The sequence below is a fragment of the Seriola dumerili genome, unplaced genomic scaffold (assembly GCF_002260705.1).
Source record: "Seriola dumerili isolate Sdu_G_001 unplaced genomic scaffold, Sdu_1.0 BDQW01000321.1, whole genome shotgun sequence".
Taxonomy (NCBI): Eukaryota; Metazoa; Chordata; class Actinopteri; order Carangiformes; family Carangidae; genus Seriola; species Seriola dumerili.
In genome coordinates this window covers 1445102-1472045 of record NW_019174576.1, presented here as the reverse complement: position 1 = coordinate 1472045, position 26944 = coordinate 1445102, and the positions used below count along the sequence as shown (strand labels likewise).

The 26944-nt window shown below is 40.8% G+C and overlaps 1 protein-coding gene across 1 annotated transcript in view; it reads left to right on the top strand.

Annotated features, from left to right (window-relative positions):
• Positions 1-25068, top strand: part of tgfbr3 (transforming growth factor beta receptor 3) — a 69938-nt gene extending 44870 nt beyond the window's left edge. The window contains exons 6-17 of the mRNA XM_022759223.1: positions 1047-1209; positions 1664-1811; positions 4368-4557; positions 4806-5092; positions 6535-6690; positions 8484-8633; positions 9104-9289; positions 11672-11944; positions 12601-12727; positions 16615-16665; positions 17366-17473; positions 21423-25068. Of these exons, the coding sequence (XP_022614944.1) occupies positions 1047-1209; positions 1664-1811; positions 4368-4557; positions 4806-5092; positions 6535-6690; positions 8484-8633; positions 9104-9289; positions 11672-11944; positions 12601-12727; positions 16615-16665; positions 17366-17473; positions 21423-21541 (1958 nt within the window). The 3' untranslated portion in view covers positions 21542-25068. The remainder of the gene's footprint in view (positions 1-1046; positions 1210-1663; positions 1812-4367; positions 4558-4805; positions 5093-6534; positions 6691-8483; positions 8634-9103; positions 9290-11671; positions 11945-12600; positions 12728-16614; positions 16666-17365; positions 17474-21422) is intronic.
• The last annotated feature ends 1876 nt before the right edge of the window (positions 25069-26944 follow it).

Genomic DNA, 26944 nt, shown 5'->3' with positions numbered 1-26944 from the left:
GAACAGACAGCATGTCCAGCTACACAGTACGTCAGCTCTCAGACGGGACATGTTTTTAATGAGCATCTTTCACTACATGGAAATAAAGCAAAGCTCATGTCTGGAGAGACATAATGGCTCCACTACTCCTGGTGATAAGTTCTCTCTTTATGTTATTGGTTGCTGTGGAGAGCAGAGCGGTTGCTCAGCCTTCAAGCGTTTGGCTTGTGTCATTAAGGGGCTGTGGTTTGGCAAGAGCCCAGGGTGCCATGATGTTTACTTCAAGCAAAGAGCTGTAGATTTCCACTCCTTCACATCTTCAGTAGTGTTTCATGAAGATGGACAGATTCTCACTTTGCTTCCTACCCAGGGCTGTACTCCAGGTCTCCCCTCAGCTCTTTAAAAGTGCCACAAGAGTTCCGGAGAGGAAGGTGCCAACCTTCAGTTTACACTTTGTCCAAGGCTCTGTTTGCCAAATAAGGAAGCATCTGTCTTGTGTTTTCTTCGTGCGCTAAGAAGGAGCTTAACTTTTCATGCTCTGAAAGTATTTTCTTAGCTGTTAACGAATTTTTGAACAGTCGTGAAAGCTGAGGAAAAAACACTAGAAGATTTGATTAAATGTGTATATGAATATTATTATCCTGTTATTGTGGAGGTATTCTGGTAAAATATCAGGATTAGTTTTCCCACGTATAATGAGAAGAGAAATTTCCCTGTTGATAGCTTGACAGGAAGATGGGTCATGCCAACCAGAGCACCTCGTCCAAGAAAGGAAGAAAAGGCTTGTCCTTGTTAGCAGTGCATTTTGGACGAGAGACAATGGGAATACCAGCTGCGGGGTTGCAGGGAAGCTGTTCTTCAGCTGGAATGGCTGGGTCAAAGCAAACATCCCCCCTACTGAAGTCTCTGTGAGCAGGACACTGAAATCCTCTCAGAAGCAGGGGGTGCTGGTCTGCGGCTGACCTCGGACTCTGACACCTCTGCGGTGGAGTGGCCATATTTCTCCTTTGGGAGATCAAAATAGCCTCACAGTCCAACCAGTAATGCAAACATCTTTCTACTTTCAGATCCAGTGTTTTCTGACACCTGCAAGATTGATACCAAGTTCCTGTCTCTGAACTACCTGGGCGGTTACGTGGAGCCACAGACATCAAAGGGTTGTGTCCTGTCAGGACCTGACAAAGACCAAGAGGTGCACATCATTGAGCTCCAGGCCCCAAACTCCAGCAGGTGAGCAGCCAAAGCAGCCGAAGCCAAGAATACATGTTGTCATAGTTTATTTTTGAGGTCAAAATGCTCTCACTAATCTCAGTGGAGTTTGTTTTGGATGGGAACTAACATGAAGACGGGGGGGGGGGGGGGTTACTTTTCACTTAGTCGTGTTCTTTTGAGAAAGATATTTCAAAACTGGGTCTATAAGTACAGGTTGCCAGATAATCTTCTCACTCCCCCAGTGGAGTGATTATTCTGTTCACCCAAAAGACCACAAATCTGGGAATGTGTTGGTAGCTGTGCTGTATCTCACTCTAGTACTATCTGGTCTGTAGTGCATATGTCTGCTTTTTTTCTGGGAATGCATCCAGCTTTTTAATTAGTTGGCCAGACACAGAAGGCACGATAACACAATGTCGACCCAACCATCCAAAATTCTTCTTTTTCTTTCTCTCTCTGTCGTTTTCTGCAGTGCTTTCCAGGTGGACGTCATCGTGGATCTACGGCCTCTGGAGGACGATGCCCCCCTGCATCGCGACGTTGTCTTGCTGCTCAAGTGCGCTAAGTCTGTCAACTGGGTCATCAAGGCCCACCGTGTGATTGGCAAGCTGGAAGTAGTGGTAAGCTGGCAGCAACACAACACATGAAAGCTTTCCATCCAGAGATGTCTTTTTTTTTTTCTTTTTCTTTTTTTTTTTTTGCCTTTACAGACTTCACCGCTGTGATTTGATAAAGTCTTATCACACATCACAGTAGCTTACAAGGCATGTCACAGACAGAAATGTCATCACTTTGCACCGCTGACCCAAAGAATTTGTTACACCGGAATGTGTGTTGAATTGGCGCCTGGTCCCTGCTGCACGAGAGGGTGGGGATAACAGGTTAGGAGGAACTGTGAAATTTCATCACGACAGCTCCAGGGATTGTCATCGCATTCAGACAGCCAGGGGCAGGAGCGGTGGGGGCATCACATATTTTCAGAGCCACGGCCACTGCAGCGCTTTAGCTGCGCAGAAAGTCTGACTTGCGCCCCATCAGTCACAATGTGAATTATGAGCAGCGCTTGCCTCAGGCCCTTTGTTAAGCTGCGAGCTGTTAGGACCTCCTCACCACCCACGAAAGATAAACCCTCGTTAATTACTACAATATATCATAGCACCCTTTACTTAGAAAAATGGTTTCGTACATATCAGCGCTGAGCATGAGTATACAGTTTTGATATTAAATCTTCATTACTGTAACTCAGGTCTCTCAGGACCCTCAGGAACTATAAGAATATGACACCTATGTACACTTTGGAAGAATAGTTTAACTGTAGATCATGTTGATAGGCAACTGGCAGTTGTCCAACCACCATAATTGCTCCAGGGTTGGAATTTTAAACCCTGTTTCTGGAACAAAAAAAATAAAAAATCAGTGTAGTAAAAATGGAAAGAAACCAATATTGTATATTTCCCAAAGCATTTCATATGTGCAGAGTCAGGTGACATTTGGTATTTACCCTGGCTGACTCATGCTGCCAACCTCGTTTTCTGTTGTCTTGTGTGTTACCCCTCGGCTCTGTTGGCCCTGTGCTGGTTTCAGTGGACGTGCGCAGGAGCTTCTGTGTTTCCTCAGAGTGTAATGCTGATACTCCTGCAGGGCGACCGTAGCCATGACACAGCGCTTTTGCCAGGCGCGGTGTGTTTGTACAGCTGCTCGGTCACTGCTTTACAGTAAGTCGGTCAGGTTGTGTGAGTGACCTGGGAAACTTAAAGAGCAGCACAAATGGATGGCAAAGCCTCTGATGGAGGTGCACAGCAGAAACTGTGTATGTTTCCTTATACCCACTTAACACTTGGACCTTATACAACAACGTAGAAGCTCTCGTTAGGAATTTAGATCATTTTTTATATTTAAATTGTTAATGTATTAGCTTACATACAGCAGAAACTTGCGCATTAGGCGTGCAGCTAACAATTATTTTCCTTCCTGATTAATCTATTGATTATTTCTTCAATTAATCTATTGTCATAGAATGAAGAAGTTGCCAAAGCTAAAGGTGAGGTCTGCTAGAGGCATGGCTCCAAGGATGCCACTGTTGGTCAGTCTATCAGTCCAGAGTGAAATGTGTCGACAACTATTGAATGGATTGCCATGAAATTTTGTACAGGCATTCATGTCTTTCTGAGGAGGACTTGCAATCACGTTGTGATCCTCTGACTTTTCAGTTAACGCCACCAGCAGGTCGACATTTCTTTTATTATCCCATAATTTAGTTTTTATATCAACTATGATCACATCCTCATCAGCCTCAGCTGTACACTGTGGCAAATGTTAGCATGCTAACATGTTAAACTAAAATGGTGAACATGTAAAGATTATACCTGCTAGACATCAGCATCTTAATATTGTCATTGTGTCCATATTATTATTATTATCATTATTATGGACAGTAATGCTTAGCAACATGGTGAGAGGAATGTCAATAACAGGCACAAACACATTTAGAAACACAGTAAATTGTTTTAATGCTACAAACTTAACTACCCACTTACAACTATGTTTGTGTTATTCTGTAATAATGTGCAATATTCCTCATTCAGAAATTTTCCAGAAATGTCCACAAGGTATTAAAATAAAACTGAAGGATGGTCAGTCTAAACACAAGAACATTTAGTAGTTACAAACCACGCTATGACTTTTACTTGACAACAATAGTACACAGGATGCTGTGATTGTGCAACCAATGTTTGGGGAGGGTTAACAATTCATGTCATATGATAGCCTCATAAAAGTGAGGCCTCACTTCTGTCAGAAACTGGGTTTTCCTCAGCTTTTGCTCAAGAGAGTTGAAAGTGTGGGAAATGGCTGTGAGAGGGAGTCGGTCTTCCCTCACACAGGGAGGGTATACAGCAGGGCAGGACACATTTTAAGAGCAAACTAACGTTGGTTTCTCAGCATTGATCGAGCTGTGACACGCCCATTACCTCACACTTATACACATGATTCACACTTGACACTTGAATAAGTGCAGGACAGGACTTGAACTTGAATATCTGTGATAATTCCTGAACAGTAAATCATGCCTTTTGTGTCTTTTAAAGGAATTGACTTGTAAATGTATGGTCTTTTAGAAGCAACTCTTTCTTTTTGATAAAAACATACACTAAGACAAATTACTTTCTTGTCCACAGGCCTCTGATACTGTGAGTGTTAGCTCAAATACAGAGAGACTGATGCAAGTGTCCAAAACCCCCAAGCAGCACTTACCATCAGGATCACAAGCCTTGATCAAGTGGGCAGAAGAGCAAGGCTACAGTCCAGTGACCTCTTACACCAGCACTCCTGTGGCTAACCACTTCAATATCCGACTCAGAGAGCCAGGTAAATGCAAGAATTTTCTGCTTAGTTTAGATAATACTTGAGCAGAAATAGTTTGTTCACTTGGTTAAATACAAGTTTAAATACAATGTGTTACACCTATATTTCAGCAGCTGCTCCTATTTTGTTTGTGACTAATATTGCACATTTCACGAGCGTGAAATTGAGAAATGGTTTATAGTCGTCGTTCAGTGTAATTTCCCTGCCTGTAAAATCAGCCTCATGAGGCTCTAACCATGTGTGACTTCCAGATGTGGTGGATCCTCTGGAGAGCATGTTCCCTCCAGAGCTCTCCATCCTGCGTGACTCCAATCCTCACCTAAGGGCAGGAACTGCTTCACGGCGCCCAGGACTGCCCTTCCCTTTCCACCCGCCCATGTCTGACGGCCTGCCGTACCTGACGCTACATTCCTCTGTCGATGACCGGCCCTGGGAGAACGGAGAGCCCGAGGAGCAGCAGGGCGTTCTGAGTGTTGGCCTCAGTGTGCAGTGTGAGGAAACAAAGATGGTGGTCAGCATCGACAAAGAGAGTCTGCAAGTGAGTGGACAGCATGATGTTATCCATATTAGATCCTGCCTCAAAGCATATACAGCTACAACTAACGATTATTTTTAGATGATGATGATTAATAGTTTTATTTAGTTCAATTCTGTCATAAAACAACACAAAAGACACAGATTCAATTCAGATTGGAAGATGGACAAAATTATAAATTGCACGAGAGGGGCGCTTCGATAGCGCCGACCTCCGCCAAGGTCAGTGTCGAACAACATACACCAGACTTCACAGAAAAATATCGAATTCATGGTAAATAATCCTGATCTGCCCCAAAATTGAATGGGTTCTACCCAGGCCCATGCCCTATCTGTCCACCAAGCTCAGTTCAGTACTCTTGCATAATCCACTTGACAAATAAACAGACATGGGTGAAAACATAATAACATAATTAATTTTCTATTGAAGTGAAACTAAGGAGCAAGCACATCTGAGCATATGTAAAGCTCTAGCCAGGTGTTTATAGGTATCTTGTTAAAAATAAGTTATAATCAAATTAAATTAATGTATTTGCTGTCAATCAGTTAATCAATTAAAGAATAAATTCTTACAGCACAGAAACAGACAGTTCAGGGATGCACCCTCCGGTTAAAAAGACAGACAGACAGATGACTCAAATACAGGGTTTCCTCCTATTTGATGCTTGATAATACTCGTTTCCTTAGTCTGAACAGCAAAAAAGAAAAACAAATTCAATCTTTTGTTTCCAAACCAGACTTAATCCAGCGTGGATTGGAGTCGCACATCTGAAAAATTTTCTCAGTCTGATCAATCACGTTGCCACGTTCGTTTCTGCAAGTTCTCTCATGCGACACAGACGAGATGTGACAAACTGTGACAAAAAGACCAGAAAACAACAAACACAGAGGACAACCCAAGAGAATACCAGTGTCTAGACCAATTAAGAGGCTGAATAAATGTCGTCTGCACGGTGATTGGATAATGCCAAATATAAACCTGCATGCTGTGAGGTTGTTGTTATCTGAAAAGTATCGCAATGCGTGCAGGCATCTGTAATATTACTACAATGGTGATAGCGAATGAAGACACTGTCTCAACACACAGATCTGATGGTCACTTGTAGGTTAATGGAAATAAGTATACTAAAAAATGCTGCCATTGTGCTGTTGTTTTTGCCAGTGTCCCTGGTATACACTGGCTGACATTGAAGGGAGCAGGACTGTTCCCAACATTTGGCATCTGTACACAGGGACAGCTCAGTCAGCCCACATCACAGAATGGAAACTGGCATGGACTGTAATTAGGAGAAGCTGGGGCTGGAACTAGACCACCTTGTGGGATTTGTTTATTCCTGGGAACTTGAAGTCTCACACAACCGCTTTTTTTGACTGTTCTAAAAATCAGTTAATAAAGGAAACTTTTTTATCTTTATCCAATGTTGCCATTTTTTGATGTTTCCTCAGGCGAACGGGTTTATTCATGCCAACCTCACGCTCCAAGACCCAGAATGCAAAGCAACAGTGAATGCCACCCACTACACACTGGAAACTCCTCTGACTGGCTGTCAGACCACCATATATTCCATGCAGGGTACGGGTACGGCCTTCTACATCAACTCTGTGAGTATAATACCTGTTATTACGTTGTAGTTTAAAACAAGTCAGACCAATAGACTCCTCCTTGGTTATGATATAAATACAAAGAATGTGTTTTTAAAGTCAAACTTCGTAGGATGTGAATTTTAGCTTTCGACTGACCATGTTCATTCTGATGAAATAAAAATAGTTAGTAATACCAACAGCCACACAGGCAGCCAACCAGCTGGGAAAGCGTGTGTTGTTTGCTGTCCCGTCTATGATATGAGCAAAGATGACTCCATGTCTCTATAAGTTACGTGACTTAAATCACAGGGTAACGCACTGAGTGCTAAGGTTAGCAGACTACCTGTTCATGGGAGTTTCGACACTCTGGTCAATTGTCATCACTGCATCTGGACCATGAAAGAGAGACAGCCAACGCTAGCTTTAGACCCCCTCCATTGTACAATATGGGATAAACATACATGACTCAGTAGGTATTAGAATAACTTGAAGGCTAACTGGGTTAACCATTTTCCAATTGGAATTTCACAAAGAAAATGGAAGCTAGTTAGTCTAGTCTAATACATCTTGTATTAATGTTCGTAGGCTATACAGGGCTCCGATGTTCTCCAGTCTGTATCTCACCGCAGGAGTTAACAGTGTATCTTCATCAAATCAGTCAGTCAGCTGTTGCAACAGGAAATGCCCAATCAGAAGCTTGACATTAAGTCCCTGTTTCCGCAAATATGCCCAAAGACTGGAGTTATTTCTTGCCCATTTCATGCCTTTATTTGACAGTGATGCTGAAGATAGAGAAAGTAGGGGAGTGACATAATGTAGTAAATCGGCCAGGACTTGACCCAGGGACTTGCCGTTCAGGGCTTTTTACGCCCATATGGTATGCGCCCTAAACACATGGCTATTGCGCCACGCCTGTTTTATCCTGTTTTGCGGATGAATGAAAAATGAAAAAAATATCCTATTTTGCTGCAGTGTCGTGTTTTATATGTTCTTACACAAAAAGTGAAAGAGTAAGAAATTTCTTTTTATCTTTAAGATAGTTTTTCATTTAAAGGTAAACACTCACATCTGACATCCCCAGTCATCTTCATTATTGTAGAATACATTCATTCAGCATGTTTGTTCTAACAAGTAGGGATGAATCACTTCCTACCCGACCTTTTGAAACTCTTTTGTGGGTGGGGGGTTTGGAACGACACATATTCTGTCCAATGCAGATTGAAAACCGGGGCACATGTCCAAGGTCATCCTTTGTGTTAGTGCTTGGATGCAGGAATAACCTCTGATCTCTGGTCAAAAGAGATTAATTTTCATTGTCCACGTCCCCAAACATCAAAGATAATCTGTTTTGGCTGCCATTTCTCCTGTTGATTTAATTTAGCAGTGGCACCAACAGAAGGTCTGCAAACATTTGGTGCAGACTTTTAAAAAAAAAAACACTGCAAGTGTCATTGAAACTTTCCTCTGACCTCATGAGATCAGAATTTTCTTAAAGCTGCATGTACTCATCTCAGACTCTGACATGCCTCTGCTCTACTGAGAAATTAAAAATATGTTTTCTGTTTTTGTCCAGTGTGAGTCCCACTGCTAAGGCCACAGGACATTCCCACATTTTAAATCCAACTCATTGGTCATAGAATGTTTTGGCGACTCCTCTCAAAGAATCAAATCTCTGCCTGAATTAAACAACACTACTTGCAACTGTGATTTGTTAAAAAAAAAAAAAAAAATCTGGAAAAGACTTTTTCCTTTCACTTCCTAACTCACGTGGCTCAGGTTTTGTGACTAACAGACTCCTCTCTGCATCACAGGTCTTGATAAGTCATGCTGAGACTAAGGATGGGAGTGGCGGGCCGGTGGATTATGAGGATCTGGAATCCGGAGACGTGCTGTTCCCGAAGGACCCAGTGGAGTTAGAGAGGACGTTTACAGAGCCCACAGAGCACCAGTCTGTCATAGTGGTAAGACAGTGGACTTATTGTGGTTTCTCTGTGAGAGCTGCACTTTATCGCAGGGTGAAAGTTGACCATTGACCACTGATCACCTAAATCTTTATGTAAATCATTCAAAATTGGAAGTAACTCTGTTTCCCAGAGTCCCTTGGTGCCAGTAAAGACTCATCTGGCTCCTGAAATCTCACCGTCTTTCCATGATGTCTGCTTCATGAACTTGACCTGACATTTTCCATTTTGAAGTTTCCCCATCTTCTTCTCTCTACTGACTTATTTTTCCTTTGTCTCATCCATTCCTAGTCTCCCACTTATTGATCTTGTTTATACAGTATCTCTTAGGTTCCTGCCCTATTTTCTGCTCCATCTTGATGCGGTCAAACATTAAGACACAGTCATGTAGGGTTAGGGTGCTTAGCAATGGAATCTGATGTCAGATCCCTGCTGATATTTGTGTTGGCTTTCTCTCATTCCCCTCCTAGTTCAATTGCACGTACAGAAAGAACCAGGAAACCTCAGAAACACTTCCCAGGATTGTACCGGGACCAGCCAGGCAGCCGGTCAACAACATGACGTTCAGTATGGAGCTGTACAAAACGCTGCCGTCCAGCAACCCCTCACGCCAGGCCTTCCACACTGTTTCACAAAATCAACAAGTCTTTGTGGAGGTGCGCTTTCCATTTCTAATATATTAATTGTTATTTCAGTGTCATGTGTGGTCTGTAGATTAATGCAGTGTTGTCTTATGCAAGTTGTGTTTTTGTCTCTAAATTGAGACTTTCATAAAAGCAGAGAAAACTAAGCTGTGTGTACTCTGTCTGGGATTTTAGCTCTTCCTGCTTTGATCTCTTGGTGTGGCATCCGCAAGGTCAATTTGTATTTTGTCTGGTTGGGGCTAAAAAGCTAACACTCACTTTCACCTCTCACATTCATTGTATCTCCCTTCTATGTGTCTGTCTGACTCAAAATCCTTGTTTCGCAACAGTAATTATTGAGGCCATGTAAGGGATGGCAAAGCCTTGCACTCTGAGTTTCCTTTGAAGAGATGATTTATGATGATATCAGCAGGAGATGCTTCGATGACAGTGTGGACGCAGAGCCAGCAGGTTACAAAGAGTGTTCTGTGTATGAGGCTTTGGCCTAAGCCTTTCCTCAGAACTCACACTGTGCTGAGACCTGACCTGAGGCTATGGCCAAAAGGTGCAGAGGTGCACTTTGATGCTCATAGAGCAGCTTTTTGTCCGTTCAAAACATACCTCTTACCAGTTGTGCACGTGATATATTGTCGTGTAATCAAATTTACATTCTGTTATACATTATAAGCCTTAATTTGTGTTATTTAAATACTTTTATGCATCTGTGTCTGTTTTTCACTCTGGCCAAGACCTGTCTCCTGAGGATACCACTGACAATCCAAAAGAAAAAGAAGGAAAGGAAAAAGTAGGAAGGAGAAGGAATAATAACTCAGGGGACTGTCTTGTGGTTATGGGTGGAAAGATGTTACTACCATCCTAACTGGGACTGAAATACTACTTGAAGAAATTTGTTTGAGTTTCTGTCTTGTGTCAATATCAAGGCGGTGGTCCTCGCTGTGGTTTCCAGACACTCATAGTCGCAGCTAAATTTTGACAAATGGTTCAGGGATGAATATGAAGTCTTTCCTTTAGTTGATGGCTGAATTAAACAGTTATCATTTTACTTTTTGGGGTTCATTCCTGACTTTATATTTTCCTGCCCAATCCCAATTTGTAGTATAAACAAACTGCATACAGATACAGAGGAACATTAGCATCCATATCGAATTTGTGTGTGTTTAGTCCATTATTAACTCTCTCTATAGTTAGTTTTAGTTTTGTTCCCCCCAACTCCTTAGACAAATATCTGGCTCTTTAGCAAGTAAAAGCTCCACTGCGTTAGCCAGTCGCTAACTTTGTCTGTCTGTACAGGTACAATACAGTTTTTTGTCTGTTTGTTTTGTTTGGTTGTTTTTTTTCTGCTGATTTAAAGCCGTAACGATGACAAGAAGATGCTACAAACTCTTTGTAGAACTGAGGGGAACTCCGTTTGATCAACCCCTTTTTGTTTACATGAAAATATCGACTAGGAACATTTACGCATTTTGAGTAATTAGCTTATTCGCTTTCTCGCTGAGAATTACAAGAGGAGACAGATGCCACTCTCATGCGGTGAAGCTAAACCCAGGAGGTGGCTAGCTTAGCTTAGCTTAGCTTAGCATAAAGACTCGTAGCAGGCAAGGGTAAACAGTTAGCCTGGTTCTGTCCAAAGGATTAAAATTGAAAATTTATATTTTATATTCTCTGGTTTCATGACGGCGCCTCATAGTTGTGCTTGAATTTGACAGAATACCGTTTGAGTATCCAGCACGCTGTCTGCCCATGACATAAAGGCTACAGCAGACATCTCTCATTACTTACACTGATACTGACCTTACACTGATACTCTGGCAGCCTGCCAGCTACTGTCCATCAAGGAGCACACAGACCTCTTTCCTTCCTTTTAATTATTAATTATACATTTAAAAGACATGATGACAGATGTGATTTCAGTCAAAAACAACAAGTTGTGGTTTTATGTGGTTTATTTGCCAGACTACTTCTTGGCCAGGAGCAGTGACTTCCTGGAGTCTTGTTGACCTGCTGGTTCCCCCTGCTTCAAGTATTTATACCAAGCTGAGCTTACTGTCTCCTGGCTATAGCTTCATTTTTATATACAGATGTGCGAGCATTGTGTCATCTAACTCTAATACAACTAATTAACTAACTAATTACAATATGGCGATTTATTCTTTTAAAGACTTTTTCCACTGATCATTACTGTGTTGACTTAGGGTCAAAGGCCTGGGTTTATGAATAGATGATGATGAAATGGGTGTAAAATGGAAATTTGTGTTAACTGAAGTATAAGAGCAGTATAAATGAATGTGGTGTAAAAAGATGATTTCAGTCTTACTTCCACAAAGAGGCCTGTCTTGACAAATGACAAACAATATTTGAAGAATAAATGTTTTTCTTCTCTCTCCTGTGCTTCAGGTCACATCAACCGCATCAGATCCAGATCTGGGGTTCACCATCATATCATGCTTCATTTCTCCGAACTCCAACCCCAACGTGGCCTCAAACTACACTCTCATTGAGACAGTCTGCCCCATGGATGACTCTGTCTTCCCTGTCCCTCACACACAGATTGATAGGAAAAGTTTCAGCTTCAACTTCAGCTCAAAGTTTAACATGTCCCTGCTTTTCCTGCACTGTGAGATGACTCTGTGCACCAAGAAATCTCACATCAACCACAGACTACCGCCGGTATGCAGTGTAATCTTCTCCAAATTACCTTTAGTCTTTTGCATGTTTAATGATTTTACTGTACAAGCCACCAGGGTTGTTATAGTCTCTCCAGAGCCATATAGTATTAACAGAGTTTGTTTGAGAACTCAGTGTTGTAGTGAAGCACCTTTACTCTGGCTGAGCAGCGTCAAGTCTGCACCCAAAGCTAGGCAGGAAACATGGGTCGTTGGAAGGTTTGCCAAGTATCAAGCTGCAGAACAAAATAAGCATCCGTCTTAGCCATCATTTTCTTTTTTCACTTACTCTGGTATCTATCCAACTCATACAGACTCTTGCGAGCTCTTTTTTTTTTTACCTCTTTTCACCTGAAAAAAATAGTGATGGAGTAGTGGCCTGAGGCTGAATTGTGATTGTGAAGCTAATAGTTATGCGCTGATAATAATCAGAATCAGGTTGAGGCTAATGAAATAGTAATTTGTTTAATTTCCAAGTTGATACTTTTGGTCAGGTATGACAGAAGGAATTTACTTGAGGTTGAAAAATGTAAATGCTTAATTTTGCTTTTACAAAAAACCCTTTTTGGTAGAAAATTGCAGAGGATAAAATGCCTTTCATGAAGTAACGTTTGTTTTCTGTTCTTAATTCTCTCATTTTTTCATCTTTTGTCCACATAGTGCTTACAGCCCAGCGAGTCCTGTGATTCTCTTAATGCGGACAACATCGTCATGATGATGATGAACAAAAAGACGTCTACTATGCCGCTGGTTGTGGTGGACAACTTTGTTATACCAGACTTGACAGGTCAGTGAGAGGAAAAGAAAACACATTTTACACCCACTTAGACCTTATGCCATGAGCAGAGTTGTGTTTTGAGATTTGATTTCCACAAGTGTGAGTATGGACAGTGTGATAAGAAACCGGGAGTAAAGAAAGAAAGAAGCTGGTGTGAGGGCGAGGGAGCCAGGGAAAGCTCAGTCTGATTCTTGGAGATTACATCAAACCACAAAACACTGCACATCACTTCCCCACATCTGGTCATCATTAAGTGTGGCGTGTGTGTGTGTGTGTGTTGTGTTATTGTGTACGCAGGTGCGTGTGTATGCACATTTGGTGTGTGCGTACCCGTGTCTGTTTACATTAAACATCTGTACACAAGTGCGCGGCGCGCGTGTGTGTGTGTGTCTGTGTGTACGTACATACAAGCATGTGGTTGCCGGCAGTAAAGAGGAGTGTGCTCACACTGAGGCCCAGTTCGGTTGCGCTGGACCAGTCCACGCTGAGGTGGAAAAAGAAGAGTCATACAGCATCGAGCTCCAGTTGTTTTCACTTAGGACCTTCACTGTGGCCTCCCCTTTCCACTAGAGAAGGGGGAGAAGGGAGGAGTGTGTGTGTGTGTGAGAGAGTATGTGTGTGTGTGAGGGGAGTGGTGGTCCTCTCATTGGCTTTGGGAATCCAGCCAGAGTGTAAAGGCCCTCAATCATGACTTGGTTAGTCACACACATTCACTTTCTGTATCTCTGGGGCTGTAGTGTGATCAGGGGGAGGGAGCAGCATGCAGGGAGGGCCTGAGGTCACCATCATAACACGTCACTAATTATGACCTAAACTAAGATGGGGGTGATATCATGAGTGCCCAAATCTCTAGTGGACTGCCAGAGTTTTTCAAATGAGGATCCCCTCTGAGCAATGACACCAGCAGGAGAGCTGTGGTCATTTTGAGTCAACTTTATGGACTCATGAGTTTGAAATCACGTCATTTTAATCAGCGTGAGCTCGAGCCCGAGCGATATATATATCAGCATGGCCGATTCTCGCTTATTGTATCGGTGTAAGAGGCAGCTGATACATAACATGACATTGCTGCAGAGAGTCATTTCAAAGCGCTGACATGCAGTGGAGGCTCCGGGATTTTAGAAATGGGGTGACCAAGGGTAATTAGATTTTTTCTACCAGCTTCACTATGTCCATACCAAGATGGTATAAGAACAACAACAGCCATCCTGCAAGGAGGCAGAAGCCAATGATGAGGCAGAATTTTTGCAGTCTTTTGCATCTTGGGTAGCCAACTCAATTCGACTGTATCTGCCCATGCTGACGATTGTATTTTTGGTCAATAAAATATCTTAACTTAACTGGAAACAATTTTGATAAGAGATGAATTGTTGAAATAATTTGAATTTCAAAAATACCAAAGTTTTCTGGTTCCACTTAAACGTGAATATCTTCCTTCAGCCATGGACTCGCTGCTCAGAGCATTATTTTGTGTTGGCCACAACTCTTTAACCAAGCTCAAAGGGATTTGACCAAAATGATCATATATGTTGTGTTTTTAATTTTTAGATTCTTGTAACTCTGAAATATTGATATTGGTAACATCCTCAAAAATCTGATATCAGTCGAGCTCTAGTGCGTAGAGTAGTCAGGGTTGAAGAGAAAACATAAGTGGGTGTGTTTATTACATTTTAACTGGACATCGGGTTTCACTGCTGGGCAGAGATACCTTATGGATGCAGTCACTTTTTGGCACAGCAGCGCCAGTGTTAGTGTTGGAGAAGTTATTGGTGAAGATATTAGTGAACAGAGACCATAAAATCTGCAGTAATGAGTAAATGAGTGAGCTAACCTAGTTCAGTAAGCAGCAGGATGCGCTGCCACACCACTGTGCCACTGCAGCGGGTTTATTTTACATGGAGGAGATTAAGTAAACACAGATATGCAATAACCATAGTGAAAAAAACTCAATTTCAAAGTGTTTTCTAAAACAAAGGCATCACTTATGCTCAGATGGCAAACAAAACAAGCAGCCTTTTCAAGGGCCACAGTTCTGCCCTGGACAGCATCCCAAAGAGCTGAACTTGATCTACAAATCAAAGAGGACCACTTGTGGCCAACTTGGTGCATGGAAAAACATAACAGCCTCAAAGCCCGGCCATCAAAAGTAGATTTACTGCTTCGAAACATCAATAAATTTTATCCCTCTTTTATGGATCTGGTAACATTCAGGAAAAGTTGAACAGTATCGTTTATTTGAGAGGTTGGCAGTGCAGATCGTTACACCGGTACAAGTGGTATTGCTTTAGTCTAAGTCTGCAGAGAGTAAAGGAGGAAGAAAACCTTTTAATATCAGGGTTATTGTATTTAAAATATTGTGCAGGCTGAAACTGCAGCATATAAAATATACTCTGTAAGTGAATGTGTTGACCCTTCAGATTGCTTATCCTTCTAAGTAGCTGATTTCTGTGATAAATATCTATGATGATGCATCACCTTAAAACCTGCACAATGAGGTCTTTTTGTCCTCTCCACATGAGCTGCTGTTTTCATTGGCTGCGTATCGCGTAGCTTCCTTTATCATTAAAATTCCCATAAAACTCAAAAACATCACATTAAAACTCAACGGAAAAGGATGTTTCGAGTTATACATGAGTGAAGATTCATGCCTCAGCTGATTGTGGCCATTAAATAAATGTGTTATAATTTATAGTTTATAAATATATAAATATTATAATATATTCTTATCTTCTTTTTTTTCATCGTCTAAACTGAGCAGAAAGATGTTTGAGTCCTGTGTAAGTAAAAACACTGTATATTATCTGTAGTACAGTATGTGGTGCTCGTGGCTTCATGGAGCTGAGCTGGTTGCACTAACAAGCTTTGAGTGACATAAGTGGATTCTGCTCTCCATGATGAGAGGTCAGAGTTGAACAAAACACAAGTCATTCCCCATAGCAAGCCAACTTACATAAACGAATGACATTCATACAGATATCTGTGCTGCTCCAACTCTGGCAACAGCTTAAAAGCTGCAAACACAAGTCATCAGTTTAACCTCTAGAGCTCTGTCTGGTTCTGTTAAAGTAGGGAACATAAGTCAAGACCTGACAGACGCCCAGAAGAGTATTGTTCCCCATAGGCATCCAGGCGTTATTTGAAAAGGTATATTGAGTTTTCAGCTTGATAATCATGGACGTTCTTAAAGTAGAGTCATATAAAAAAAGAAATTACAAGTTTTTAGTTTAGTGTGCTTTTCCTCTCTCTTCTGCTTCTGGAGCAGAAATCATTACTGGCCACTCTCTCTACTCTCTAGCATAACAAGCCACACTGGACAGATAACGCTGGAGCAGAGGGATGGGGGGGGGTGGAGGTTGGCAGAGAGGACGTCCTCTGGCTATCGTCCCCTCTGAAATTAAAGTCTTCTCTGATGACCTGTCATCATCCATTATGCAAGATGAAAACTCAGAGGTGTTCTTTCCAAGAATAGCACCCATTGTGCCGGAGTCTTGGACACGTACCAGGCTTGCCTCTTGAGTTCGCCCGTACACAAGCGCCTTTGTATTTTTAGTTAAGACATCATTAAACAGCTAATTTCACTTTTGAAAGCTTTCCAGATGGCTTGAAATAAATGGGTGAGCAGAACTAGTCGGTGTCAGAAGGTTCATCCTTTAGGACAGAAGAGCTGCTCCCTCAGTGTTTTCCTGCTTCAGGTTCCTGTATTACATTCCACAGAGAACTGCTTATCAACACAGTTCAATAACAGACACATATTGATCCTCTGGCCTGTGACTGACAGGCTAACTCAGAGCATGCATTGTGTTATTTTTTGATGAATTAAAATATACAAAACTGTAAACTGTGCATCAGTATACATGATGGTTAACATACATTACATTTTTATTTCTATTTTGCAGTTATTCCTCCGCATGAAACACCAGAACCCACAGAGGATCCTCCTAATTACGGTACGTTGTCTTACTGAAGTGTCATACTGTATTATTCTCTTTATTTGTATTTTACTCTTATCTTCTTCTTTATACTGTATGTCCATTTATGTATGTGAATATTATGGAGCTCCACTGTGCTCAGTGTTCAATAAATAAACAAGAGAGCATCTTGCAAAGGCGCCTCACAGCTGCAACTGTCAACAGGTTGACGTTCTAACAGCAGCTAAATCACTTAATTTGGGAGCAGTTGTTGTGCTTGCTAGCTCAAGAGCAGCAGTGGCCATGTTATTCGGCTAAAGGCGAAAAGGAAGTAACTGGTGACAACTCCAACTTTTATAAAAGTGACATTATGAAATGTTTTTATGCTATGAAATGCTTTTAAAAATGACATCAAAGTAAAAATCTCAATTTCCTGTCATTTCTCTTCTATTGTTTATCTACTAACCCAAACCCCAAAAGACTCATAAAGATTATTATAAAAATAAGAATAACAGAATATTTCACAATGAGTTCAGTTTTAATAATATCTTTAATTATTGTTAATTTATATATTTTACACAATTAATTCATGTTATTCTTTATTAAATGATGTCTTATTTATTTATGTAACAATGAAAACTTATGGGCTCCATACAATTGGTGTTATGGTTTTAAATATGTCCAAGCTGTCATGTCAACATATATGAATTGTGTGCTGTTTTTTTTTTTACCCCCTCAGGGACAATGTACGTGCTGGACACTCCAACAGTGGTGGGGATCGCCTTTGCGGCCTTTGTGATTGGGGCTCTGTTGACTGGAGCCCTGTGGTTTATCTACTCTCACACAGGTAGGTCCTTAACCTGCTGCTCCACGGCCCCAGCTCACCTTTCTACATTAATGAAAAGATAAAATCCAAAGGAATGTTCGAGCGGTGTCAGTGCCAGAAAATGTGCTGCTGGGATTGCCAAACATCCTGCTGCTGACAGAGGCCAGTTCACAATAACATATTGACTCCTCTACTGCAAATATATCCTGTTGGTCAGCAGCAAGAGCTCTTCTCTTTCCTGCCTTTGAATGTTTCGGGGGCTGCGGGGTGGTCAGCGAATATTCTCAGTACAATGGCTGGAGACGAGTTGGAAATTCCCCTTGTTGGGTGTAGCGGGCGCTCAGAGGAAAAGACACACAATCTGTCCATTAGATGCCAAGACTTTCCCCATCTTCCCCATGCTGCTGACCCAGGCCGACCCCTGAGAGGAAGTGTGCTCCCAGCAGCCCACTGAGTTCACCGCTGCATAGAGCTGCCCTGTTCTCCTTGGCCTTGATGACTGGTGATCCGCTATGCCACTGACCTGCTGCCCCGCGGCTCATGTGTTCTCCGTGGACGTCTTTCATAAACGTGGTCAGGATGTTTGATCTTAGAAGTTGAGTCTTTCAGAAAATCCAACAATGTGAGTGTTTTAGTTTATGCTAAGTTTACAGTTTGGAAGGAGGTCACAGTTTGACAGTGTCAGATAGTTGGAGTAGTAAATCGTTCTCCCTGATAGCGGTGAATTTAGCAGCGATAAGGACACTTGTCAAAACAGTTACAGTATTACACACTGTTTAAAACTCAGTCATACTCAGTCACACTGAAAAGTGTTCACTGAACACAATTTCATTTAGCAGGAAAGACCAGCTGTCAGATTTTAGTGCCCTTATCTGTATCACAATATTGCTATTGGCTCCTCTTTAGAGAGTCACTTTATTTAAGAGTTATGGGTTTCTTGGAGTCACCAGTAATGAAAAACTGCTCAATGTTCCAAATACATTAGATGTCAAAAGTGAACATGTGTAGGGAGAAGGTGGAAGGATAGTAGTTATAAAAAAAATAAAGAAAGAACACATAGCCTAGACTCTTTAATACAGACACATGTTCCTGTTGACATTATTTGAATAGGCCTTAGTGTAGAGGAACTCTGGATGAGTCTGTTTAGCTATCTCCACTGAAATGACCTTATATGGCAACACTGGCAGCTCCACGTAAACCCCAAGAATGTAGATCCCCAAAACAGTCACCAAAAATATCAGTTCAGAGTATATTTAAATCAGTGTTTAGAGTGATGAAACAGGAAAACAGAATTGGGTGTATCCCCTCAGGGTCTGAGGACAATGTTCCTGGCCTTTCCAGAAACACTTTTCCCCTTTTTTTTTTTTTTTTTTTTCTTTTCAAAGTTAGTCATTGGAATTATATTTGGAGTTTTCTGACCTTTACAGATTAATTCCATATAAGGCAATTAGAGGCATAAAGGCTTTAAAAAGCACCCCACAACATATTATTTGACATTTTGCTCGTTATCTTGGCACATACAATAGGTCTGCATTCTGCCAACGCTATAGTCACCTCTGCCAAGAGATCTACTCTCCTTCTCTGCTCAATTGGTGAAATAACATATGAATAAAAAGGTTGAATCACCCACAAGGGGAGAAATTTCACACTTTATCTACTCTGAAATCCAAACATATGCTGCAAGATTAGAAAATAATAGGGATCACACACTACACAATAGGAAGACAAACTATCTTGACAGAGAAAACAATGCCAGCTTCCTTTTTTAGCCACCAGAGTCTCTGGGGATGCTACCACTTTGGTGCATATCTCAACAACTATTAGATGGACTGACTTCTAATTGTGCACAGACAGTCATGGTACTCAGGATGAATCCTAATAACTGTGGTGATCCCATGACTTTTCCTCGAGTGCCAACATGAGGTTTAAATTTGTAGTTGTGAGTGAAATTCTTTGACGGATGATTTGCTATGAAATTTTCTTAACAAATTTATTTATTTATTTATTTCATTTATATATTAATTTAAATCCATTTACTTCTAATCTAGCGCCATCATCATGTCAAGATTTTACTGTGTCCAATGCTTTGGTTTATGACCAACACCTGCAATAATGACATTCCCATGAGCCTCAGCTGTGCTTTATATTCAGTGCTAACTCGCAAATGTTAGCATGCTAAAAGGTTGAACTAAGATAATGATCAGGGTAAACATGGAAAACATAATACAGCACCTGCTAAACATCAGCATGTTAGCATGCTAACATTAGCATGTAGCTCAAGTACAGCCCCACAGCGCTGATAGCATACTGCTCTGTAATCTCTTTTGGAGTTGCAACATCTTTTGTCCATGCAGATATATTTCTTGTAAGACAGGTTAGTTTTGGCACTTTTCTCCGAGTCTCTACATCATTGGAGCGATCCATCATGCTTGTAGGAGATTAGTGGTCCACAGAAAACTTTGTATTTCTCCACTTTCTTAGATTAAAAAATACCTGGAGTCAGCTGAGACTGAAAACTGTGATTAGCCGGACGGATGGCTGAGACTGAGACAAGTTTCTGTATTAGTGAGTTTCAGAAATGTCATGGCCTTCAAAGGAGTTTTGTATTTTCTATTCTTGGATACTTTGTCCATTACTTACATTGTAAGTTTAAAGTGTTGCTTGCACTGTTGTCCAAGAGACACTGAGATTGTGCTTATATGCATTTGTTATTCTCTGTTCAGAGTTTGAGGCAAATTGTCTCTGAGTCAGACATCTGTTACCACAACTGGACACAGTATGCGCACTATGTTCCTGTGACATAAAAGCAGCCTTTATCTCTACTATCTAGAAAGATAATATTAAACTTGGGAATATATATTTCCTCAGACAGATGAGGTGAATTGAAGTCCCTTTGTTTTGTAGAGATTTTGATCCTGTGAGAGAGAGCGGCTGCTGGCAGCTCTGCTCTGGTAAACATTAGCAGAACTGAGGGGCCCCAGAGAGGGAGCGGGATGCAGGAACGCCTGTGGACACATAGGCTTATCATATATGCAAGCACTCATACATGTACACACTAGATTCAGCACACACTAAACTATCAACAGAAAATCTTTGTCTAAGATAGTTTAATTTTAGTGTGTGTTCTCCATTTTTCTGAGACAGCAGAATGAATTGAGCCAAAAACTCAAATTAAACATAGACTGGGCCTTATTTTAAAAGCTGTCCATTATCAATCAGAGACGTTTTCATAAACAAATGTAAGCACTATTATTTGCCCTTTAAAGCGTTGGATCCTGAGAGTCTGCGAAATGACATGCTTATTTAGACCTAGAACAATAAACCAGTCAGCGGTTTTGAGCTCCAGTCAGAGGGCCCTGTGTCGTGTTTGTTCTGCTTTATCTGCTAAAGCCAGACTAATTGATTCCAGATAAAAGAAATGAATTCCATGAACGAGATACCTCCTCATCTCTTTTTGTCTACAATATCATCTGTCAAAGATGTTGTGACTGGTTGTTTTGGGCTAATCTGAGGCTTTCTTTCAGAGCCGGACAGTTGAAAACAGATTATGCTTTCAGATGATAAAAGTCGGGGCAGATGCAGTCCAGAGTTCTTCATGTACACTTTTGCACATTTGCCATGTGCTTTTACTTGAGTAACAATGAATCCATCTACGTAGGGCTGTAGTAAAGGATACAATATTTTTATTTTAACTGCAGTCCAAGGTTTCTGTCGAGTACTGACAGTCATAGTAAACAGTAGAAGACGAACAGTATTTTTTTCCTTTACAATAGAAGAGAACAGACGAACAATGGAGGCTCCAGAGAATTAGGGTCCAATTTGTAGCTTCACCCAAATCGATTTGTCATATTCCAGCTGACCTCTCCTCCTGGCTTTTTCTAATACATATACATTTTTTTCTATCTCCCTTTGGTCCAATCTCCTCCCTCTCCCTCTCCCTCTCCCTCTCCCTCTCCTGCTCCATGTCTAGGTGAGACAGCTGGCACCCAGCGGGTCCAGAATTCTCAACCCGCCTCTGAGAACAGCAGCGCGGCCCACAGTATCGGCAGCACACAGAGCACGCCCTGCTCCAGCAGCAGCACGGCGTAGCCCAGGACACACATTGGCGGGACACACAAGCCCGGCTGTGGCACAGGAAGGGCCTGGCGGGTTCACAGGGACCGGTTTGTTGATTTCCTTCCATGAAAGGAATTATTTTTGGGCATGCGATAGGAAGGAAAAAAAATCTGAATTTAAAAAAGAAGAAAAAACACAATAACACCCTTAGTTCTTGTGTAAGTCCCTTTGTGCCACTTCAAGTGTGTGTGCAGACAAGTATACTGTCCTGGTGTTATTGGTGTGTAACAGTTCTGAGACCCAACTTGGCAGCCGCACCTCATATCTAGTACAAAAAAGTACAAGAAACAAATGTGAGTTTATACCAGGCATTTCTTTCTAATCCAAATGCTGCTTTTTTTCTGATGACAACAGAGCCTTTTGTTTTGACCTTAAATGGTTTGATTTTCGGCTGTTTCGAACAAGCAGGTGAACAGCGGTGATGTCAGTATTTGTAAGTGAGATGTCGACGGCTGGGCTGTTACACGTTACTTTAGGACATGTAACCATTAAGGTGGCAAAGGAGCAAAGCAACCACTATTAACAAGCGGACAAAAGTGCAGTATGAACAGAAGTCATCATCTTGACCCAAAGAGAGATCATGGCTTTTAAAAGATGCGAGACAGTGTAGGTATTGAATGTATACAGAAGAGTAAACGCCAAAAAATGTGAAAGAAAAATGTGAAAGACATGCTGATAAAATTCCACATTTGATAATGTACTAATTTCACTCATTCTTCCCTCATAATGGATTTATAGACACAGGCAGGTAAAACATATTTTACCAGTGCTTTCTATACACACTTTATAGAAATGCATTTCAGTAGATGGGGGTCTGAGTTTCAATTTCATAGATACATAACTTCACAGGGGCATTATGGGTTCCCTTTTATTAGTTGTTGTTATGGAATAGGTCGACATTTTGGGAAATGCGATGATTTTTTTTTTTATCCAACAGAAGATCGATACCTCTCTCCTGTTTTTGCGTTAGTTACGTAGCTCAATACAGGGGGTGATTAGCCTAGCTTAGCATGAAGATTGCAAGCAAAGGGAAAACAGAGATAGTTCAACATTTTTAAGAAAAATATACAGAATGAAAAAACACTGTAAAACTCCTAATTGTCATTTTAAATATCTGCCTGTGCCAAGTTGAAGAAACATCTTAGTTAGTTAGTTAGTTAGTTAGTTAGTTAGTTAGTTAGTTAGTTAGTTAGTTCGTTAGTTAGTTAGTGAGCTTTAGATGTACTGCTCACTAAGTGTATTTTATTTTGCATGGCCAGGCTAGCTCGTTTTTTATGCTAAGGTAAGTTTATAAAACCTAAAAAATACACCTGCCAACACCACTGAAAGGCATTAATTCACACACGTCTGTTGAACCTGCACGCAAACTGAAAAGTAAAAACATCATTGTGGTGTTTCAGGGGATGTTTCGTACAGTTGTTTTTCTTGAAAACGCTAAGCTAGGCTAACCCCCTCCCGGCTCCAGCGCCATACTTAACACACAGACATGAGAGTGGGTTTGATCTTCTCATAATCATCTTTCCTAAAACTATTCGTTTAAGATGTGTATATTTTTGTAAATATTGTAAATACTCCAAAATGTCATGAGGCAGAGCGTGGAAATTTATGTTTTTGTACTTCTACCATGTCATATTTTAAAAGTTACAAAATACACACTAATGTGTTTAATGACAAAATCAACAGGGTGTTATTTCAAGACACAAATTTCTAATCATGTCTTAGCATAGTTGACGTAGTTTAGGTCCCACTGTCTGTCAGACAGAGCACAAGAAAGAGTACTTTTGTTATTTTATAAAGCCAATTGTACAGTGAATTGAATTTCCTTGTCACGGTTTGTAGAAATCTTGGCACTGACAGTGTGTCAAATAAGCTGTAGCTCAAGCTCCGTGTTATGGACATACATATTCAGGTGTTCCTCAAACTGCGACACCACGTCTACCCCCACCGTCTCCGAATAATATGAATGTTTGCTCCCGTGCCTTCCTTTTATTAACCTGTATGTGTTTTCTATCAGACTGTGTGTGGGACTAACTGGGAAATTCGAGAAAGGAGGTTTCCCTGTAACGATTTAACCAAGTCTCTGGTGAAGAGTAACAAGAAAAAACAGAATGTATGTTATCTCAAAGCTTTTTATTTTCTTTTCATTTCATATGTAAACATGTATAAAACTTTCTACAGAGGGAACAGAGTATAAATATATATATTTGTGTATAAAATTATATTTTGGAATATATTTACCGAGAGAAAATTTATCTTCTATGTGTGTAAGACTGTGAATTGTGGATGTGCTCATACATAACACACGTTTGTTGGGGATTGGTTTATATTATTCATAAAAGCCTCATGGCATGTTTTATGACACTTGACCAATGAAAATTTGTATTACAAAAATTATTAAGCCCCTTTCTTTTTAAATAACACTTTGAGTTTGTTTTATTCACTAATAAAAGTGAAAAGTTACAATTTCCTCACAAAATTTGAAAATATGTACGCCAAAACAAAAAATTCTAGTTTTATATGTCAGTTTTTTATTAAATAATGAGTCATAAAACATGTTATGAGTTTGTAATGAATACCACATTTAAATACTTTTCAAACAAAGCAGATTATTTCTTCTGTACATGGAAGAAATACGTCCAAAACTCCTGTGTTTTGTTTAAACGTTACTATAGTTTCGATCGAATCTTTTATTTTCCCACTTGGCAATGATGACTCATTACTGAAGCTGTTGCATATTAATACTACTTTGTATGAATTGTGTGTTTACTAAAATATTTTCATATGACGGAAATAAATTTATATGTTAAATTTATATATTTGAATCAGTATCTTAAATTTGAGTTTCATATCTTTGAAGATAAGCTGTAACGATGACTATTAAACTTTGTTTTTTATCATGATATTAGTTAGATTCAGTTGTTGCCACAGAACAAAACCCAGATCCCCAATGTGTTTTGTTCCTCCTATTGCCATGAGCAATGACAGTTGTCCCCTTAAAATGAAAAAAGAAATGACTTCAATGCTAAACCACTAATGGCAGCGGTTAAACCAAATTTGAAATAAAGTGGAATAAATATTAAATGTGCAAACATTCAGTTAAAATGAAGAAAATCCAACATTTTCTTAGTTTGTTTCTGGAAACTCAACTGGTTTCACATGAGAAGTCCTTTTTTAAATTACATTAGATCCGCTTGGGTTTTGGGGCAACATTAGAACTTGTTTAAAGCCAGCAGTGTCTCAGTTAACTCAGCTACACAGTAAATACACAGCAATGATATGTTGTGCACTGTTATTGTGAACAACAACACTGTATCCCTCTGTACTGAATACAGAGCAGACTCAGAGAGCAATCCATGTCTTACAGAGTGGTAATATAATCAGCGGTCATTGTGGGATTAAGGCTCTCTGACATTCCTGCAGTTTTGTGGTTTCTGTTATCGACCGTGGCAAATCCATCTCCCCATATGTAATTACCCTACCACCCCCCCACCTCCCCACCCCACCCCACCCGCTCCAACCCCCTCCACCATGCTGTTAACCAGCTGAGCCTCAAATTATGTTCTGGATCTATAATCTTCTCGTTTTGAGATCATTTGGAGATATTCTCTCACTCAAGCTAATGATACAATTCAGGGTTGCTGCTCAAATATCAAGATTCCTCCTCCTCCGTTACTCCAGTGCATGCTGGGAAAACCTCCAGCCACTTTCCCCCTCATTGCCACCAATAAGCACAAGCAGGTATATGCTATCAATATGAAATAATGATGCTGTATCACACAAAGGCGTATTGTTACAATAAGTGTGCTGAAGTACCAGAGCTCCACTGTATAAATCTGCAAACAGCTGTAATTGGAGCACAAATCCATATAACTAGTTATTGATTGTATTTTTTTTAACCATTTGACTACCTCATGTTTTTCTATGAATGTGTCATTTGTGTGTTTGTATGTGTGCGAGTGTTTTCTGTGCCTATGTTTGAGCTAAAGAAAAGTTTAAAAGCTTATGGATTACACTGCGGTTTTATCATTCGGGGGCCCCTTATGTGGTTTAACTGCAGCTCACGTTTAATTTTTCAGTCTCAAAAACAAACAATGAAGAGTTTGCTGTTTCCCATGATGACAAGATTGCCCTTTGAGGGCGTTGTAAATGTGTAAAACTTTATTGTTTCCTTTGGATTTTGAAACTTTTTATACGCTGTAAATATGCATGAAATTTGTATACCCATTATGTTCAATAAATTTTCATTACAATTCACATGATTGTTGTCCGTAGTTTTCCTCTGCCATTTTGGGAGTTTTCACACCAGGCGGCTCCAGATGTGGGAGGGTGCAGTGTGAACATCCCCTGTATGGATTTTGTTTAGAACAATGAGCTGTAATAATGATGTGTCAGGCTTGGCTCTGTTGCGGTGAAGTCATGGCTCGTCTGTGGTGAGCTCATAAATGATACAGACCATGTGGACCTCTGGCTGGAGGTTTTCGGTGGGGGGAGACCACAGAGATGAGTGTATCGCAGTCCTCACCTCTTCCCCCTCCCCACCGACATCTTTGCTTTTGATTAGAGCTCCCTGGAGACGGCTGCGAGCGGCGTGCCTCGGAGTAGATTGGAAAGCTCTGTGATTATAGAGCGAGAGAAAGAGGCCAAGGGCGAAACGGTAAAGCAGCCTCTTGATATGCCAGCTCAGGTTTGGGTTGACTGGTCCACATGTCCCAAATCCTTCTGACCCCTTTATGGCCTGTGTGGTGTCATATCTGTATCTTTTTGTTTTCCCTGAATGCCCCTCACAGAGCCATCCTCGTGCAGCGAGGCTCTCGTCCAACTCATGACTAATTTATTGAATTCACAAACAAATGCTTATCCAGGTCATCCAGCTGTAGATCATGATGTAAATATTTTCATTTCTAACCCCCCCCCCCTTAAGGGTACCTGGAACACAAACTTGTTGTTCTGCAGCTAATCCATTTAGTCACTGATTGCATATACCCCAGACAATGGTGCATGATAAATACAGGCTCAAATAGAAAGAGGCTTTCTGTTCTCCAAACACTGACGCTGGGGAGAGCTGGACTAATTTAGACCAGACCTTTGGACCTAAACATGATTACTTCAATTAAGTTAAATAAGATGCTCTGGAACTTTTTTGGCTGGTTCACAGCATCAGAGGGGGAATGAGACCACATTAACAGGCTGTGTATACCAACCCTCACAGCCTCTCTCCCTGTCCCATGGCAAGTAAATATAATATAGCTGGAAGAATGCAGCTGTAAATGTAATTAACAAAACTTTTGCAGCATCACAAGAAAGCAAATCCTCCTATTGAGGTTATGATGTCAGTGAAAAATACAACTGTAGTGTAGCAACTGCTTCAGCTCTGCT